Genomic DNA, 14,747 nt, shown 5'->3' on the forward strand with positions numbered 1-14,747 from the left:
GTCCATCCACCTCACTACAAATAACTCAACTTCGTTTCTTTTTATGGCTGAGTAATATTCCATTGTCTATACTTATCTTGTTGCAGATGGTAACAAAAATGTGGAAACAGGCATTGGTCCACGGACCACACTTTGAGTAGCACTGACCTAGACTAGACCAGTAGTATTCTCTGGTTCCTAGTAATTATTTCATGGGTGTTCTTATGACCTGAGCTGGTCCCAGTCACTTGAATGTTGGGACTTTGGTTGAGAAACTGGGACAACAATTCTGTTTTTCCTGGCTGGATGCCATCTTGGGACTATAAGAGAAGTGGCTTGAGAATGAGTCAACACCAAGAAAGCAGAACCAAGAGGTAGCAAGTCAGAAGCTGAATCTGCTCCTGTGTTGTAGAGAAATAGAAGCCAATAAATTAAATTTTTGCTCAAGCTAGAATTCATTAGGTTTTCTGTCACCTGCAAGAGAAAAAGTCCTATGTGATATAATTTGCACGTTTTCCCCTAACTCTCAGTCACCTTGCCAGTCATCTTCCCAAAACAGAGATCTGGGAATGCCATTCTTCTGGTTATGAAAACCTTAGCTTCCCACGCCTTGGTCCAGAGTTCAGGCTTCTTAAACTGTCACTCAAAGTCATTCCCAGTTGAGTCCCCTTCTTTTGCGGCCTAATTTTTTTTGCTACTCTCATCCTCAGACACATGCCCAATGCTTTAGTGTGACCAGACATGCACTTTTATATATGTTATAGGTTTGCTCATGTTCACTTTGGCTGGATTGCACTTTCTCTTCCCACACCCTCTTCTGATTTTCTAAGAATAGGAACTTGAGAACATAAGGTGTTCATTACTTTTAAATGTTAAGCATTATGCATCACCATAATTCCTGCTGACTCAAGGGCTAATTTTGAGAGTGTTGGCAGGAGGGCAAATTGATGCACCCAGACTTTTGACAAAAACTGCATTTAGACTCCAAAGCTTTCATTTTATAGGGAGTCTGGTATGGTTATATTCCCAAAATCTCAGAAAACAACAAACTTAGACAAAGTGTGACTTTAAGTTATTGCAAAAATGAATAAGCAAGAAATGAAAACATATGTCTGCACCAAAATGTGTACACAGATGTTCATAGCAACTTTATTCATAATAGCTGAAAGTGGAAACAAACCAAATGTTCAACAACTGATCAGTGTATAAACAAAATGTGGTATATCCATAAAATGAAATATTACTTGCCATGAAAAGAAGTGAAGTACTGATACATGTTACAACATGGACTGACCTTGAAAACATTATGCTCAGTGAAAGAAGCCGGATATGAAAGGCCACATATTGTATAATTCCACTTATATGCATGTCTGGAATTGACAAATCTATAGAGAAAGTAGATTAGTGGTAACCTAGGGCTGGGGAGAGTGATGAGGTTGAAGGGTGAAGGCTGGGGGGAACAGAGTTTCTTTTCTAGAGTGATGAAAATGTTCTCAAATTGATCGTAGTGATGGATGCACAGCATTGTGAATATACTAAAAGTCATTTTACTGTACACTTTTAATGGGTGAATTATATGGTATGAGAATTATGCCTCAACAACGTGTTTTTTTAAAAAAAGAGTTTATAGGAGCTTTATTCATAAGTGCCAAAACTGGGAAGCAACAAGATGTCTAAGGTGAATGGGTAAATCAACTGTGGTACATCCAGACAACTGAATAGTATTCATTCAGCACTGAAAAAAATGAGCTATTAAGCCATGAAAATACATGCAGGAATCTTAAATGCATATTACTAAGTGAAAGAAGCCAATCTGAAAAGGCTACAACATACACACTGTATGACTTCAACTATATGACATCCTGGAAAAGGCAAAACACTGGAGACGGGAAAAATGATTGGTGGTTGCCAGGGGTTAGGGTGGAGGATGTGGTGAAGAGGCAGAGCACAGAGGATTTTCAGGGCAGTGAAACTGCTCTGCATGATACTACAATGGTGGATACATGCCACTATACACTTGTCTAAACTCATGTAAACTATGGGCTCTGGGTGATAATGACGTGTCAATGTAGGTATGATTGTAACAAATGTCCCACTCTGGTGCTGGATTTTTTTTTTTTTAATTTCCTCCCTCCCTCCCTTCCTCCTTTCCTTTCCCCTCCCCTCCCCTTCCCTGCCCTCCCCTCCCTTCCCCTCTCCTTTCCACTGTGTTGGGTCTTCTTTGCTGTGCGCAGGCTTTCTCTAGTGGCAGTGAGCGGGGGCTACCCTTCATTGCGGTGCATGGGCTTCTCATTGCAGTGGCTTCTCTTGTTGCAGAGCATGGGTTCTAGGTACATGGGCTTCAGTAGTTGTGGCTTGTGGGCTCAGTAGTTGTGGCTCACAGGCTCTAGAGCACTGCCTCAGTAGTTGTGGTGCACAGGCTTAGCTGCTCCGTGGCATGTAGGGTCTTCCTGGACCAGGGATCGAACCCATGTCCCCTGCATTGGCAGGCATAACCACTGAGGCACCAGGGAAGTCCTGGTGCTGGATGTTGATAGTGGGAGAGGTTGTGTGTGTGTGTGGAGGGGTGCTGGGGGGTCAGATGGCATATGGGAACTCTGTGTTTTCTGCTCAGTTTTGCTGTGAACCTTAAATTGCTCTAAAAATTGAAGTCTAAAGAAAGAAGCAAAGGAGGATGAGGAGGAAGGGGGTGAGGAACAGGAAGAGGGCCAGGGCAAGGACGGAGAGGAGGAGGGGTGACCTCACAAGGCCCATCTCAGTGGGCACTACGTCTGAAAGTTGCCCTGCCTCTCTCTCGTCTCCCTCCTGGCGGAAGAATTAATTGCTCCTTTATCTGTATTTTCATTGTGTTCTTATTCCTACTTCTTTTATAATTCGTATCACTTTATTATAGTTGTTTGCAGGCCTTACTTACTGAACTATGACCTGCCTGAGGGCAGAGGCCATGCCTTATTTTCTTTTTTTTTAAAATTTATTTCTTTTATTTATTTATTTTTGGCTGTGTTGGGTCATCGTTGCTGTGCGCCGGCTGTCTCTAGTTGCGGCGAGCAGGGGCTACTCTTTGTTGCGGTGCGTGAGCTTCTCATTGCGGTGGCTTCTCTTGTTGCGGAGCACGGGCTCTAGGTGCGCAGGCTTCAGCGTTTGTGGCTCACAGGCTCTAGAGCGCAGGCTCAGTAGTTGTGGTGCACGGGATTAGTTGCTCCGCGGTATGTGGGATCTTCCTGGACCAGGGCTTGAACCCACGTCCACTGCATTGGCAGGCGGATTCTTAACCACTGCGCCACCAGGGAAGCCCATATTTTCTTGATATTTCTACTAGAAATACTACATGGTAGAGTTCAGTTGAAAGTGTGAATGAAGAACATCTTAAAGCGGCAGTGTTAAGTGCAGTTTTAAAGGATTCTGCTCTAGAATCTGTTGTTCTTCAGGCTTTTTGGTAACCTAGAAAAAGCTCCCTCTACGTGGCTCATCCTTGGGACCGTGGCCAGGATGTGAGCGAGAGCACTGAGGACATGTGACAATCCTAGACGAACGACTTATCCCTACTGAGTCTCCTCCAATAGGCAGCGTACTATTCTAGTAGAGCTTTTGGAAAATACTCTTCCTTGGGGATAATCTAACCATGTGCATGCTGAAATCTGGGACCAGACTTCTGTGTGGTGACGAAGGGCAACTGGGAAGATGTCATTGGGGGGAGAGGAGAAGATCTCCTGCTACTGAAAGCCACCACTGCCACCTCAGGATGGCTGCCTGAAATGCTCTGGTGAGAGCTTTATTACAAGGCTTTGGGGTTAGATATATGTAAAATGTGTGAAGTGTGTTCCTGGGAGGGATGACATTTTAAACTTTTATTATTCATTTATACCTTACTGAGAGTCATATGTAATAGAGTTCTTGAAAGTAGGTTTTCAGAGGGCAATAGAGAAAACTCATCAAGATACTGGTGCTAAGAATGATAAGGAAAAGGTACCTAAGAGGTGCTAGGATGCCAAAAATAGCTTTTCTTTACTTCCCAAATTTGGCATCCTTTAATGGATAAAGTGAACATTCTCAATCACATAACCACTTTAATTTTAGTACCAGGGCATACTTTTTAAGAAGTCACTTATTTATATTGTTTAAAATAGTAGCATTGAGAATGTGGGGAATTTAGTAGTCAGGGCTCTACTACTTCTTGCTGAATGATCTAAGGAAGTTTCTTCCTGTCTCTGAGCTTCAGTTTTATTCACTGATAAAATGGGCACGATAATACCTGTACTGTTTACATCACAGGATGTTTGTGAAAATCCACTGAGATCGCTGAAAGCAAAATGTTTTACAAATTAGACAAATAAATTTATAATTTATAATTGATGTTAGTCTAGGAAGGGTAAGTGCTGTGAACTTCTCCTACTAAATACCAATGGAGTTTATTTGTGGTTGGTACAAAAAGCAAAGAAAAAAAAGCAAAAAAAAAAAACAAAAAAAAGTGCTGTACATTTAGTCCTTTGTTTCTTTAAATTTTGAAGGAGCTCTACCATGTTCTGAAAAGGAATCTTATTAACATTTTGGGAAAAGCCTTTTTATTGAAACTTCTTGTAAGTTTTACACGCAAGGCACACACGTGTATGTAAGGATATCTAGCCAACATGTGCCCTTTTAAAAGAGAAAAGCTCTTCTTTGACCATCTTCTCCAAGAATCGTTAATTTGTATCAGAAAATTGGAGAGGCATGCAGGGATACCTTCCTAAAGAGCATAAAATGTCTGAGCAGTTATCACCCATAGCATCTGTCCCTTCTCTGATCTATTCCAGAGATCACTTGCCAATTCACAAATGCCATGGGGGACCTCTCCTGTGCGGTTATGTAACTGTTGACCTGTGTAGGGCTTTCCCCTAAAACTGCACCATGAGGTCCTTAAGGACAGAGGCTGTGACTTACAGGTACTTGTGTCTCCTAGTTTCCAGCAGTAAATATTTATTAAATGAAAACTTGGCTGAGGCTGCATATCAAGGTCAGGAGGAAGTGGTGCCTCTTGGCAGATTTTATCCTCAGCGTAGGTTACCTGTTCCTGCATAATTGAAAGAAGACTCTGTGGGTTTGAAGGCTGTCTCACCCTTTCACAGGAGGTCAAGTAACTGTGCTAGGCCATGGGTGTCAAATAAAGGGCATCACAGTTTAAGAAAGACATGAGAAATTAGGAGACAGTTCAGAGAACAGCTATCATGAAGATAAAGAGTTTAGAAAGGAAGATGTAGGAAGAGGGGAGGGAAATACTGGGATTATTTAAACCTGACAAGAGGAGCCTGAAAAAAAGCATGACAGGTAGTTGATTTTCAAACATTTATGGGGATGATTATATAGAGCAGAGCTTCTCAACCTTTGTGGCAAGGCACACTTAAGAAAAGATTATATTTACAGGGCCCACAAGGATAATCAGGTAAGGCTGCTCAAGACTTGATTCTTCTCTAAGGCTTTGACATTCCTAGGTCCCACCCTGCCACCAGAGGGCTTAGCGCAGCCTTTGGGTGGTGTTATGGACAGAATATTTGTGTCCCACCAAACTCATATGTTGAAACCCTAAGCCCAGTATGATATCATAGTATTAGGAGATGGGGCCTTTGGGAGGTGATTAGGTCCTAACGGTGGAGCCTTCATGAATGGAATTAGTGCTGTTATAGAAGAGACCTCACAGAGCTCTCTCACCCACTTTTTCTGCTGGGTTGCTGGGAGAAGACAGCTGTTTAAGAACGAGGAAGTAGGTCTCACCAGACACAGAATCTGCTGTTGCCTTCATTTTGGACTTCCCAGCCTCCAGAACTACGAGAAATAAGTGTTTGTTGTTTAAGCACCCAGTCTATGGTGTTTTGTTATGGCAGCCCAAACTGACGAGGTCAGGGACTTGTGCACATGTTAGAAAATTGATGTAGAGTGCAGGGCCTGTCTGTATTTTAGGTAGAGTAAGAAGAAGTAGGGTCAAAACGAAAGATGGAAGATTGGAATAAAATGAGAAAACACTTTATTCGTAGATTTGAAAATACCAGATTGGTTTGTCAAAGGGTGTGTGTGTGTGTGTGTGTGTGTGTGTGTGTGTGTGTGTGTGTGTGTGTGTAGCATGTCCTAAAAGTCTTTATGCAGTTTAAGCTTCACTAACTTCAGAAAAATAAGTGCTACAGACTTATTCTCAAGATCTCGTGAAAGTTTAATTATTTACATTTATTTTATAGTAACTTTAGTTTTGTGAATGTTGAATAATGAATTATTCATTTTAATTATTTGAGTCAGCCCCTCTGACTGAAGATGGTAATGGCTGACTGCATCACAAAGCAAAATTCCCTATTCAACATTTAGAAAACTGGATAAAAGAACTTTTAAGTTCTTTATAACTGGGTTTGTATAGTGAAAAGATTCTATAGGAAAGATGGATTTAAGGACGTATATGATCCTGAGTATAAATGTGTGGGTACAAGCAAAAATTCCAGACAGTATTTCAGACACTTAAGGCAGTGGAGTTGGTGAGACCCAAGTCAAGTTTCTATCAAACAGTAAAGGGGACCCAGGTAGTATCTGGGTTACAGATGGGACAAGCAGAAAATTTCATTTCTGTAAATATATGAAACCATGAAAGGATGGAGTTGGAAAATAGGATGGCAGGGTAGGGCAGAGGGACCTGGAAGGCCCAGCAGGGGCGGAAGGGTCTGCTGGACTGGTGGGTGGGGGAGGGGCTGTGGACACACCCTCTCCATGTTGTCCCCTCCCCCACACTCAGAAACCCTTTGTGACTCTTCAGTGCTCTGTGATGCAGGCCTGGGACTGCACCCACACTCTCAGTGCTCAGGACGCTCAGGCAGCCTTGCAGTTCAGAAATGGGATTCAGAGAATGGAATGCTCTCTCATTTTTGAACAGCGTTACTGACCCATGTCTGAGCTTTGACTCAACATCCTTGGATATTTGCCAAAACCTCATCGTCCTGTACGAGTTGGTGTTGCTTCTTCTGTTCCTGTGGTACCTGGTGAGCTTGCCATTTTCACCTACCTTCAGTAAAACCAAAGGCATCCGAAAGGTAAGCAGCCCTGGGTGAGCCCCCAACAGAGATTCTTTATTGTTGTTTCCATTTGTATTCCCCCATTTTAAAATGAGTTTGGTTGGCTCAGAGAGACACCTAAGATGGGAAGTTCAAGGAGAGGATAGAACATCATCCTCCTAGGGAAAGAATCCAGGCAGGGCTAGGGGTTCAGGGCGGACTAAGGCTTCCAGTTGAAGCCCATGTCCCATCTGAGTGTTTGGAGGACTCCAGGATAAAATCCCAAGCAATAACTTCGCAGTAACTTTGTGGTCCAGGGTTGGGTTATTTAGAGAGTTTGGGATCTCTGCAGGAGAACAGAGTTCCCTAATGCTTGATCATGAGTACATTCTCATGTCAGGCATCACTCGACAAAGCCTTCCTTTGTGCTGGGCTGATCAGAGCAGCAATGCTGAGCCTCTGAGCAGAGGCTGGAGCCTGAGCTCCAGGATACAGGGTCCTATCTGAGGGACATGGACGTGACTGTCGGCCTCAGATGCTATGCCCTCCTTGGGCAGATGACTTCTGACTGGGAATATCAAGTGTGGATCTCATAGACAAAAGTCCTTCTTTGAGTTTGTCAAAGAAGAAAAACATCGAAAGCATTTTAAGCCTTTAAAATTGATAAAAGGAAGGAACATAAAGTTCTATTAATTAAAAGAGTCATATTGTTCATGGGTAATGAATATCTGAGTTTCCTAGAGAGGAGTGAGAGAAATGAGCCCCAGCCCTTCATTCTTTTCTTTTTGTTCTCAGCGTCAGGGCAGAGCCAAGAGGAGAAGGAAAGGTGGAACACCAAAAGGTAAGGTTCTGCCTATCCCACCTGAACTCTCCAAGGGTGACCCTTCCTGCCTTTTCCATGAGATCCAAGGTCCCTGATCTCTGAGGATGTCAACTGCTAGATACAGTTTCTCTCAGAAACCAGAGTTCTCAGAGGAGAGGCTTGTGGGAGGGCAGTCAGAGCCTGAGACACTCCTCAGATCCCCTGCTCTGCTCATCGCTGGGCATGAACCAGTGATGGGCCTGGGCAATGGGTGTTTCCCAACAGGTGGCCATGTGAGATGTCAAGAGTCAGAACTTCTGTGTCCTGACTTTGTAAAAGTCCTTTGACTTCCTGGATGATCAGATCCCTCTCTAAGGCAACACTGATCCCTGGGCTTCACATGGTGGTTTTGAGCATCACATGAGATAAAATGCATGTGAAAGTACTTTACAAGAAGCAACATACACATGTTAATATCATTGACCATTTGACCTCATCTACTAATTCTTGGGTCTTTCAGACTCTAATATCCCAAGGGTTTCCCGTAAGGGGACTCCTTTATTATACCTATGCTTCTACCTTCGCTACATATAACCCACTCTCCTGGTTTCTCAGGTTGGAGATGTCACCAGACAGAAATAGAGGAGAAAACGAAGCTGATTTCTATTCTGAAAAGGTGACTAGTCTTTCCCCTTCTTTCCTGATCCCTCCTTAGCATGTTCTATGCAATTCCAGGGATTCAGTGCAACCTGCTGTAGTCATGGCCGGGGATAGCACAGGAATGAGTATGTGATGAAGGCCTTGAGGTGAGGGCTGTTGAGCATGTTGTGAACTCATGGATGTGGAGCAACGTGAAGGGGCAGCAGGCTTCAAATGACCCCACCCCTGCCAGTCCAGCAGGTCCCCCTTTCCTTATTCTGGTCCTGGTTGCATCTTTGTACTTCCCGTCTTCTGCAGCCTCCTGGGCCAGCACGATGACAACACCCGCGTTCGTCGGCTCTTATGTCCAGACCCCTTCTGTGAGGTGTGTAATAATGCAACTGCTGAGATCAATCAGCTGCTACTCCCAGAGGCCCTGGAAGATTCTACTTCCTCTGTGTCCCCGTTGGCTTCCACAGCTCCTGTGACTGAGTCATCATTTACTCTGTCCCCTGCCTTCTCAACAGTCCCTCCAAGAGACCTAACACCAGCCTCTTTCTTGAGCCTTCCGCACTGCCCCCCTCCGTTCTCTCCCGTAGCCCAGTGACCCCCTTAGTTGACTCTTTTTCACCCTCCCCATTGGGTCATTCTCTGGCACCAGAGCCTTTTCCTTCCTTGGATTCCGAATTCCCAGTGGCGTATTCCCCACCCCAACCCCTTGCCTTTCCCCCTCTCCTACCACATGACACTCAGACAGCAGATCCTGTTCTCCCACGGGAGGCCACTTTGTCTCCGGATACCGTTTTCTCTCTTGACCCCACGCTTTCCCAAGATATCAATCCCTTACCAGATTTGTTCCAGGCAATGAATCACCCCGATTCTTTTGCTTGCCATCATGCACCACCAACTCTGTCTGTTTCACCACAGCCAGAGTGCACTTTATCTGTGACTCAACCTAAATCAACTTCCATCTTACTGGCACAATGTGATTTCAATCAACAGTTTCTTGACCTCCATTCTTCAGAGGCCTCTTTTGGGGGAGACCCTGCAGCCAACCTTGTAGAGCCTGGTAACCTCTCACTTCTCAGCCCTGATGTCCTGGCACTCCTGGAGAGACAAGTCCAAAAGAGGAGCGATTTCCTGATGTGGAAGGAAAAGGAAAATGCAAAAGATTCTTTTCCAGAACAACTTAGGCCAGTCTACCAACTAAACTCTTCATGGAAAATGTTAGCGTCAACTGCTGATAAGCATGACTCGGCAGGCTGCCTTCCCTTTCGGAGCAGCAAAGACAGACCAGAGGAGCTGCATGTGCAGCAGCCCCCATATCCTAAGACCCTGGAGGACCATTTACAGCAAAAACCTACCCAGTTCTTCTGGGGCCTCCCGTCTCTGCACAGCGAGTCCTTGCCCTCTGCTGTTCATGTCTTGGCTGACAGTTCCTCAATCTTTATTTTCAATAGAAACTCGAATGCCTCCACAGGCCAAGAATCACCAGTGCTTCCTGATCCCCTGCCTCTGTCCTTGCCTGAGATTCAGCCTGAGCCCTTGCCTCAAACCCTGCCTCAATCTCGGCCCCTACCTCTTACTCAGGTCCAGTCCCAGGCCGACCCTCAGTCTCCACTCCCAGTCATACCATCTGATCCTCTACCCCAGATCAGGGCCTGTGGAGTAAGTTTCCACAGACCTCAGGATGAGTCCGAGTCTCTCTCCTCATCTGAAATTCAACAGCTGGAATGGAACATTTTACAGAAAGAACTGGAAAATTTGTGGGGTTTACCCTCTGTGGTCCAAAGATCTTGGGAAGACTTTTGTCCATCAGCTCCTAACACTCCTCGCCACCGGGCCCCCCAGGCCCATGTTTCAATCTCCATCCTTCCTGGGGAGTTTCCTCTCAGTGATGAAGTTCGGAAGAAACTAGAGCATCACCTTAGAAAGAGGCTCATCCAACACCGGTGGGGCCTGCCCCGCAGAATCTACGAGTCGGTGTCACTGCTATTGCCTCCAAATGGTTTTTCAGAGGCATCTGAGTCGGTGAGCAATAATGGAGTCTCACTGATCTCTGTGTTTAAGGGTCAGAGTAGCAAAAATGTAAACGTTGGATTGAGCCAAACTGGAGGCTTCCATGAGAGGAGCTCAGAAATGTTCCATCTAGAGGAAGGTGTGGGGAAGAATCTGGGACACAGCCTAGAGAATGGCCCAAAAGATCTCCTGTTGAATGACCCAAAGAGCTCTTCAGGTAAGGATCTGGGGTATGACTCTGAGAAAGACCTAAACAGTCAGATGGTGAGTCTCTCAGAGAAAAATTCAAGGATGTCAGCAGAGAGTCTAGGTCAGAGACAACTTCAAAATGTCCTAAAAGTACATTTGAGCAAGAAGTTTGGAGAAATAAATGAGGGTCGGCTCCCTGGGACTGTGCATAATTCATGGCATGCTAGCAAGCAAACATTGCTTCTTTCTGTGAAATCCCACACCCAAACAAAACAGAGAAGTTTGCCATCATCAGTGGGTGTGGCCTACTCCCTGAATACCTTCCAGGACCTGACTTTTGTTGATTCCAATACACAACAGATGCTGGAAGCCCATATTAAAAGGTTTCGTATGAGGATGTTGTGGGCCCTTCCCCGCAAGGTCCTTGAATCCATACGGATCTTTAAGTTGAAAGATGCCTCATCCCAGTCCTTGTCTCATGCCAACTTGCCCTCCTCAACCAATGTGATTTCTGAGGCAGACTCCAAATCTGGGAGCTTCAAGTCCTTTAGAGGAAGCTCTGAATCTCTCCATGGAGACAAAGTGGGAACAACCAATTCAGCCCCTGTCCTGGATCGTTCTCTCCCTGCTACCTCGCCTGTGGGCAAAGGAGGACAGAGGGTCCTGAGACAATCACGCTCTGATGTCAACCGTGGGCTGGCAGAGGTTGTTCAGAGAATTAAGGATGCCAGACAGACTCGTCTGTCTGTTTCACTCTGCATCACAAGGAAAGCAGGTCATAGACAGACTCAACTAGCCAACAGATATCCCCAAAAGCTGCTTGCAAAGCAAGCTGGGGCCAGATATGAGCCGAAGCATAAGAGTGTGAGTTCCAGTGATAAAGGAGAAATGCAACGGGGCAAAAAGGTGGAGAAGTCAGAACCTGTTTCCATGCCCAAATTGTCTAGGGAGGTATTCACGGCTGAGGAGCTTGATCCTCTTCAATTAAAAACTAGTGACATGGTGACAACTAGCAAGCCAGGGAGCTCCCGAATGATACATGTGAATGAGAATAAAGCAGAAACTACCGTGACCACTGGAAGCCCCCCACCCAAATTACCAGTTCGCCAAGATCCTAAGTCATTAGACCTTAAAGAACAACTGTTCTGTGAGTTAAACTTTAAACTGGAGAACAGGGAGCATAGCCAGGCTCAAGGCCAACCCACTGACACATCCCTTGCTTCAGATAACTTGACTTACGAGGCCTCACTGACTCATGCCCGAGGTGTCTCCGGTGGGGACATGAGAGCTTCCCAGGTGCTGCATGTCCATTTGGAGGACAGAGGAATCAGGATGGAGCAGCAGCAGGAACCTTGGGCCCCTAAGCAGGCCTTAAGGAGGTGCCGGGTTAAGAACTTCCCACCAACTGCAAAGGGAGCGAGCCCTCTGGAGCCCAAGGCAAAAGAGCTTGATGGAGGGGATAAAGGCTTGGGGACATCCCAACTTAGGAGGAAGAGTTTCCCTACTCAGGAGATGGTACTAGGGCAGACACCTGCGAGCAAGTCTTCCCAGACCCTATCACAGAAGGGACAGCCTCTTCCTGAAGGCCATAACGGAAAAAGAATGATGCACTTCTTGCAATGGCTTTATTCTGGGATAGAATACAAAAGTCAAGAAGATGCCCAGGAAAAGGGCAGCCCCATATCAACTGTGCAGAACAGAGGCCTAGTTAAAAGTAAAGCTGCCTTTACTGGGACAACTGAAGCTCAGAAAATCGTGACAGACAACGGGAAGTTCCTAGTAGAGAAACTGGGGTGTCAGCATGCAATTGATGTCACCTGCTCTCAAGGGCCGCGTCCTCCCCCAGTGCAGGTGAGGAAAACTCAGCAAAAGGCGGAAGTGCAGGTCCGGACACAGCCTGTCCAGGGACATCCTTTCAACTACAGGGCTCCCTCCTGTAAAGTGACAAATATCAAGTCCTGCCATCAGATATCAAGTCCTATCTTTGCTGGCCAGAGTTATCCTCCAAGTACAAGACAGATCAGAAATAAGAAGAGACACCTCCAGAAAGTTGTGGCATTCAAGGACCAGCAACTATGTCACAGACATCTCCCACTAGTGTCCCACGGGGAGCCTGTGCCCCATCCAAGCCCCACCCACAGGCATCAAGCTGGCCAGGCACCCACGGCTGCTCTCAGCACTGCTGAAGGCACTGTGTTTGGACATCGGTCTCTACTCTTTAGACAGAAAACAATTCTCCAGAATTCCCAGGGAGGAAGACTTCCCATCCAGAAATAACTCCTTCCTTGTGGAGATTATTGATTCTCCCAAATAAATAGTTATCTAATAATAGTGTATCTTTTCTGTGTACTGTGTTGGGGGCATGGGTTTTGGGTAACTCAGGGCTTATGTGTAAGGGAAAGGAAGGAGATAGTTCAGCTCTTACTGATTGCTTCCTTTGGCTTTGGCTAAAAGGTGACCAGTCCTCTGGAGTTCTTGCTGAACCCCGCCACCCCACCCCCCACCCCAAAGCCCATTTCCTCCCTGATGAAATTTGAGGAGATGGGCTTTGTCTTCTGCCGCTTAGCTTAGCCTTAATGAAAATGTATAGCAGCCCACATCTCCCCCCTCGCTGATCGTTTTATATCCTTTAGAGAAGTAGGGAAGATAGGTCTTTTATACCTGAGGAGCGTTAAGGACAGGTATACTTTCTGAAAATAATGCTGAAGAAGAAACAACAGCTTAATCGTTATTTAGAACTCAGTGACCAGAGGCTCCTACAGGGGGCTGAACCCTGAATGGCACTATTTGGGCGGAGGTGTTGCTCTACTGGACCCTGGGCTAGTTGCCGTAGGGTCCAGGAACAGCACAGCAGCTGCTTAAGAATCTGTTATGTGGGTCATGTTAATGTATCGGGAGAGTGTACTTTAAACTTGACATGGAGGTTTCCTTACTAGAAGGGCACCCTGGGGAAGTGGTTCCCCTCCCTGGGTATTTTTTCGGGCTGCTCAATTGATGACTTTTTTTTTTGGCAGAGGAAAACCACCGCGCAGCTGTCAGTGGTAGGAATGTTGACCAGGCAGCCACCTACTTCCCAGGGTAAAATACAGCTGAGAGTAAGCAAAAGATGTCTTAAAGTGAGTGGGAAAGTAAGAAAACGTGAAGAGAAAGAATGTCCTTACTGGTGGAACAAAGTCCATGCCTCATCGTTCCCATATCCTGACCCTGTCCTGCTCCCCCATTCCTCAATCTGATCCAAGCACCATGTCCTTGAGGCTGACCAGAGAACTGCACAGCACACTGATGCCTTTTATCAAAAAGGCATGGGGGTGTCTTTGAGTACTAAAACAGTATCTCCAAGGATGGCATCCCCCTCTCTGGGGAAGGTGATCATGGTGCTTTCTTTCCATCTATGCTTGGTGGGAATATACAAGGTATCGCCCTTAGTGTGTACAGTTCACCAGTCAAGATGAAGGTGCCACCACTGATATTCATAGCCTTGGTGGAGCCGTGGTACGCCTCCCCCAGGATACCTGCAGCTCATGAACCAGAGGTGAGTCCTAGACTATGCACTGGGGTATCAGACATTTGGGGGCTTACCATGGACCTCCTTTTTTTGGCCAAGGCTGCACACATACCCACCCTTACAATGAGGTCTAGAGGGAAGGCAACTCTACTTGTACAGACTGGGACTCAAGAATAGGGTGAGTATCCTAGAGAGCACTTGAGGTAGTTTTTCCAGAAAGACTTACGGATACTGGGTGTTAAAACAAAAAACCAAAAATAGATGTCCACTACAGCCTTCTCTCACTAATTTTATTTTCTTATCCAGAGTTATGACATTGATCCTACAATATCTGAAGCTTATGGTCACAGAGAGAAGGCAGATTCCGTGGAGCCCCCGGGAGAGGGACAAAAGGTGGAGGGGGCCCAGGGTGGGGAACATGAAGAGGTGAGGAGTGGTGGAGGGCTCTAACCTCCATGTAGATAGACCTGTCAATAACCCAGCTTCCCTGTTCCTACGTCATCTCATTTTTACTTCCATTCCAGTGCAGTCACTGCCACACTGTAGTGCTTATTACCAGGAACACTTCTGCCACCTGGAATAATACAGTCTGACATTCCACCCTTTGGCC

General features: G+C 45.8%; 1 protein-coding gene across 1 annotated transcript; it reads left to right on the forward strand.

The window, feature by feature from the left end:
* The first annotated feature begins 6,824 nt into the window (after positions 1-6,824).
* Positions 6,825-12,909, forward strand: LOC136125076 (spermatogenesis-associated protein 31D4-like). Its single transcript, XM_065879904.1, is given in 5 exon segments — positions 6,825-7,022; positions 7,779-7,824; positions 8,401-8,461; positions 8,743-8,971; positions 8,974-12,909. Coding segments are annotated over 5 exon segments (4,470 nt in total).
* Positions 12,910-14,747: the final 1,838 nt, after the last annotated feature.

The sequence above is a fragment of the Phocoena phocoena genome, chromosome 6 (genome assembly GCF_963924675.1).
Source record: "Phocoena phocoena chromosome 6, mPhoPho1.1, whole genome shotgun sequence".
Taxonomy (NCBI): Eukaryota; Metazoa; Chordata; class Mammalia; order Artiodactyla; family Phocoenidae; genus Phocoena; species Phocoena phocoena.